Below are 5,997 nucleotides of genomic sequence, written 5' to 3' on the forward strand. Positions count from 1 at the left end.
GTTGCATTGCTGCGGGCGCCCCCTTCTGGATTGGGGTGAATTGCCTGTATTCGTTGTAAGGCCTCATGCGCCGAACCGAGATGTCCATACCGTGACGGTTCAGTACGAATACATGTATCCAGTGTTGGGGGTAACACATTACAAGTAACGCTAGTTATGTAATCAGATTACTTTTTTCAAGTAACTAGTAAAGTAACGCATTACTTTCCATAAAAAGTAACTAAGTAACGTAATTAGTTACTTTTTTATGGAGTAACGCAATATTGTAATGCATTACTTTTAAAAGTAACTTTCCCCAACACTGCATGTACCGTTCCACCCCTACATATAAATGTTAAAATTGATAGCTCTCAATTATAGCTACTGCAATGTTAAATGGTTAAATATTAGGAAAAAAAAAATATTTCCTAGGGTCATCAGTAGTATTGATATTAGTGATACTCACCTTCAGACATAAAAAAAGATGCCACTAAACAAATATTAAAAAATATACTGTCTTTATGTTGTTTCTACATTAATTTAAAGATTGAATGTGAAATTATTGCAATATAAAATTATTTTTAAAAAATTTAATGCTAGGTGGGATTAATTGCTATTAATCACGATTAATTTCAGAAAAAATGTGTGATTAATTAGTTTATTTTTTAATAGATTGACAGCACTAAAAATACCATAACTTGATCTTCTGGTGAAACAACAGACTTCTCTCTGGTGACATACACCAGATTTCCCTAATCATTTAGTCGGCTTAAACCACGGTCCCTTTCTTACAGTCAGCTGCAATTTTGCATTTAGATCCACCTCTATCCAATCAGCAACTGATGGATAGAACCAAGTCCCCACGCTACACAATACAGAAATAAAGCTCTGCTGATACATCTGGTACATCTCAACTTAAAGCTAATTATTCCATTAGGAGGTCAGTTCAGTGCACTGGAATCAAGGTGGGTGTATAGTTAAACCCATTAGCTTGGTCATATCATGGCTCATACGTGTTTCATTCCCTTGCCACTGAATTAACACTAGAATACGTGTTTTTCATTATATATTGAATGCTTCTGAAATGTAGGAACTGCATATTATGACTTGTTAGCAGTCAGACATCCTATGCCCTGGGATATCAGGTTTGACAATTGGATTGTGCCTATTGAGTCCCCCAAGTACAACACAATGTCACACAGCTTGAAGTGAGATTACAGTCATGAGGTGTAAAAAAAAAACCTATTACTTTTTAAACTTCCATTTAAAAGAACCAGAAAAACATGCATCACAATTTTATTATTTATTCAAAAGACTGTTCACTTTGAGAGACATTATCAGATCATTGTAATTTATTTGAGAAAATGAATGGATGAATACATAATACAGCCCAGAGATCACACAGTCCCGAATAGTCTATCCACATTTGAATTGTTGGATTTAATTTGCACATGTCAAAAATCATATCTGTTGATCATTTCTGTTGATATTGTAATAGTAATTGCTGTATTAATTTTGATTAATTTAATTTATGTTAAAATACTTATTTGATGTGGCAACAGCATTCTGCATTCTTTTTGTAGACTACAACCCATTTGCTGTTTTGTACATCAGTAAATAAAAACTAAATGTTGAACCTAACATTGCAAAATTTAGAAGCATTGAAAACAAAACTGTTCAAAATATGAATGAGTTATGCACAGAAATTGAGCAAAGCATCAATATTACAATGCACCATAACATTATAATCACTGAAGCTGAAGACTGAAGACTACATACATAATGCATTGTTACTTGCTGTTATTTGTGTACATTGCATAGGTGTTTCACAACAATACAGTACAATGCAGTGCCTGTGCAGCATAGCTTTCTTTTAAGGCCTTTGAACTGTAGTTTACCGTAGGCTATGTGAAGCTTGTGAGGTTTCACTTGCTTCATGCAGTTGGTAGCATTGAGTCAAACTTGTCTTTCCTTTTGAATTTGAAATTTGACAGTATCTGTGTAGGGTCAAAAATGATCAGAGACTTCTGCTTTCCTGTCCCAAACCTATCTTCAGAAACAAAAGGGCCATTTGATATTCCTGAAGACACAAGAGGTGCTGATTGTGATCAAGGTCTGTAGGCCAACGTGTGTATACATTAAGGGGGTCTGCTAATTGTCACACCGTTTGCACCCTGGGTGAAGCTGTAATCTGCTGATTGGTCAGTTTGAATGTCTCAGATTTGGTTTTTAGTCACATGGTCAAGGAAGGGATAAAAGAGGATTGTAACTGTTGCTCTTTCTCTTTTCTTTGCTGTCTTTTTTCTTGGCTGGGGCCCTTTTCTTGGGGCTCTGCTCTCTCTCCCTCTATCTTTCTCTCTGTCTCTCTCTATCTGCAGATTTGAAATACAATAGTTATTATTTTTTTGTGGATGACAATCTCTTGTGCCGATTGATCTATAAAACTTGTATATGAGCCACTTTCTATTTCTCTATTATAAACCTATATTGACTGTTTGTTTTTATGTTAGAGCTTAAATGAAATGTATATCTTATATTGTAATTTTTATGTAGTTGTACATTTGAAATCAGGCATCAAAATGATACACAATAGAATAAATATATAAAAATATTTACAAAATATGGATTTTGATTTGGTACTTTTGTGCTGTTTCAGTTTAAAAGACATAATTTCAGTCAGTACCTATGTTAAAAAAGAAAATATTGGCTGATGCTCATTGATATGCTTACCAATATAGCTCATTGATATTACCAATACAATATAGTGCATCTTTTGTGATAATCTGACTTTCTCTTTGCAGGACTACCTTGCTCACATTATAGACTCAGGAGATCTTCCCATAAAGCCAGAACAGGTGTGTGCTCTGTTTGGAAACATTGAGGACATCTATGAGTTTAACAGGTAAGAAATCATTAATTATTAGCTTGTTTTTACAGCCCAACGAAACCGAAACCAACACCAGTTATTTATTGATGTATGTACAGACACGAATGCATAGGTTTTTTATACAAAGAAGAATCTAAATTTTAAGACATTATGATGTTATTTTAATTTCTTATTTAATAACAATGGTGACTAAAGGCCCGTTTACACCAATAATGATAGCTATAATGATAATTTTATTAGAGCCCACACCAGAGGATGAAAACATTCTTTTTACTGTTTTTTCAGTTGTCACCCAAATGCAATAAATAAAAGTAAATGACAGGATATGAAAAGAATGATGACTAGCTGTTCATGACATGTATTTATTGATGAATGAAGTCCACACAAGATGTTTATGTCTTTGGTCTACTAAAAGATGGACTCATCAACTCCCTAATCTGGGTGGGTGGAATGACAGAAATCTTGTATCACAGTAAAAGCAATTTTTCACAGTAACAGTGAAAAATTGAAAAATACAGCATTTTGTGAGGTTTTACTGTTTTTATTTGAATCATTACAAAAACAGGTCTTGGTAAGAGTTGAAAAGTCTGGGGAAACAAATTGTGATTTCACTTATAAATACATTTTTTCAATTTTTCTTTTTTTAGGGCCCAAGCCACTAGGGGGCGAAGAGCCCCATTGTTTTCCTTAGGATTATTCTTATTAGGGCTCAAGCCACAAGGGGCGCAGGGCCTTATTGTTCCCCAAAGGATTATTATTAGGGTCCGAGCACAGATGGTGCTTTGTTTATTATTATATAATATTTGTTTATTCAAATAAAGCTTTGAAAAAGTTTCATAAAATGGTAAACCACACATTTCAGCCTTTAAATAAAGAAAAGGGTTGTCAAAATGATAATTGATTAATAAATGTTAATACATTTGAATCCACATAAGCTTGTTTTTCATCAACTGGTTAAAATTTACAGCCGGGCATGTAAATTTGGTCAATTTTTTGGCCAGACAAAAACTGCACACAGGCTGAATGTAAATATAACTCTCTGTAAATCCACTCTCTGACATTAGGTGGTGCTTATGGAACAGCTGAATTAGAGCTGTTTCCCGTAACCTCCGTGGACAAAGCATTGCGATAAGAACACTTCTTTATTAGGTATTAGGTGGGGGCAGTCGTGGCCTAATGGTTAGAGAGTTGGAATTGTAACCCAAAGGTTGCGGGTTCAAGTCTGCGAACCCGCAGAATAACCAGCGCTCTCTTCCACCCTCAAAACCGGGGTCAGACTGATGTAAGACCCTTGAGCAAGGCACCGAACCCTCAACTGTTCCCCGGGCGCCACAGCAATATGGCTGCCCACTGCCCACCGTGTGTGTTCACGGTGTGTGTGTGTGTGTTCACTACTGTCCTGTGTGTGTGCACTTGGATGGGTTAAATGCAGAGCACAAATTCCAAGTATGGGTCACCATACTTGGCCACACGTCACTTCACTTTCACTTTCATTACACTTTTCTGAAGACAGTTAGAACCTTCAGAGGTACATTCATATAATTAATTAATTCATATATTCATATGTATAATTCCCTTAGCACTCTTTTAAAACCTCCCAGCTTTCTGCCATGTTTTCACACAAAACAAAACTACTCTGCGTGCTGTGCGCATGTGATACTGTTACTTAAAAGTTTGCTTTATGCTGGACATTTATATAGGTATTTATATATCCTGAGTTGTTCAAATCGCGGTAATTGAATATGGTTTTAATTATAAATAAAATATGAAACGGTAATACTAACTGTTGGGAATTTTATCATGATTTATCGTCAAACTGGTAATCGTTTCATCCCTATTATTGTTATTAGGGCCCGAGCACTACAGTGCGAGGACCCTCTTGGAATTGCTCTGTTTATTCTCCTTCTTCTCCAAAATTAATCGCATTTTTGAGGGCATAAACAATGCTAAAACTCACAAACTTTGTACACGCATCAGAACTGGAAAAAATTTAAATCTGATATGGGTTTTAGAATTGGGCGTGGCAAAATGGCTCGATAGCGCTACCTATAAAATTTCAACGAAGCGCCCCTCCTGCTATATTTCACATGTGTACGAAATTTGGTACATGTATGTAATGTTATAATACCTACAAAAAAGTCTCTTGGAGCCAAATCCTAAACGCAACAGGAAGTCAGTCATTTTGAATTTCCTCTATGGTTTTTGTGCAGTTTTTGCCATTTTCAGGCCTCATATTTTAACGAACTCCTCCTAGAGTTTTAATCAAATCATCTTCAAATTTGGTGAGTGTAATCATAAGGCCTTTGCAATGCTAAATTGTGAAGATCTTGAGTTTTCGTATAAGGACTCGTCCGTTTTCCTTTTTTTTTTTCTTTTTTTTTTTTTTTTTTTTTACTATCCAGGGGTTTTTGGGGCCCTTAATATGCTCAAAATCTCTTGAAAATTGGCACACACGTTGGAATCTGTGGTCATTAGGACGGACCTGGGCGCCACAGGATTACAGGGGCTCTACAGCGTATCTTGATGCATATCTCATGCATACTTGCACGTATACATATGAAACTCGTGACACATATAGATCTCACTGAGCCAGACAACTTTCTCAATGCATGTCATAGGCTCCGCACAACAGGAAGTCAGCTATTTAGGGTTTTCTGAAAAGCTCATGCATCAAACTTTTTAATACTCCTCCTAGGTTTTTCATCCGGAGAAAAAATTGATGATGAAAAATGAGAAACAGGAAGTGTATTAGAACTTCCACATACATTGTCTGATTTTGATCAAACTTCAGCAGTTTGTTCATTGTATGAGGCTGATCACATAGATGTGGCTATTATGACTAACAATTACAGCGCCACCAACTGACAGCAGGAAGTGTCATTTTCAAAATACTTTTGAAATCACCCTCTTATTTTTACCCGATTTGCTTCAAACGTCATCAGAATATTGTCAAAACATAGCAGATGAGAAACTGTAAAGGGATTATTGATACATGTCGAACTTTAATAGTTTTTTTCTTTTGAGGCACTTAACATGCTTAGAATTACATGAAACTCGACACACATCACTGGCAAAAGCTCAGAAATGGGCGTGGAGGAGGCACTCTACAGCACCACCTTTTAACTAAAGTG

The 5,997-nt window shown here is 35.9% G+C and overlaps 1 protein-coding gene across 4 annotated transcripts in view; it reads left to right on the plus strand.

Annotated features, from left to right (window-relative positions):
* The window catches only part of LOC107714794 (pleckstrin homology domain-containing family G member 3-like), a 100,299-nt gene that overhangs the window by 51,374 nt on the left and 42,928 nt on the right, over window positions 1-5,997 (plus strand). For all 4 annotated transcript variants that reach the window (XM_016520764.1, XM_016520766.1, XM_016520765.1 and 1 more), the window contains exon 4: window positions 2,781-2,881. In XM_016520764.1, the coding sequence (XP_016376250.1) occupies window positions 2,781-2,881 (101 nt within the window). The remainder of the gene's footprint in view (window positions 1-2,780; window positions 2,882-5,997) is intronic.

This window comes from Sinocyclocheilus rhinocerous, unplaced genomic scaffold (genome assembly GCF_001515625.1).
Source record: "Sinocyclocheilus rhinocerous isolate Xijiao unplaced genomic scaffold, SAMN03320098_v1.1 scaffold2524, whole genome shotgun sequence".
NCBI classification, from domain to species: domain Eukaryota; kingdom Metazoa; phylum Chordata; class Actinopteri; order Cypriniformes; family Cyprinidae; genus Sinocyclocheilus; species Sinocyclocheilus rhinocerous.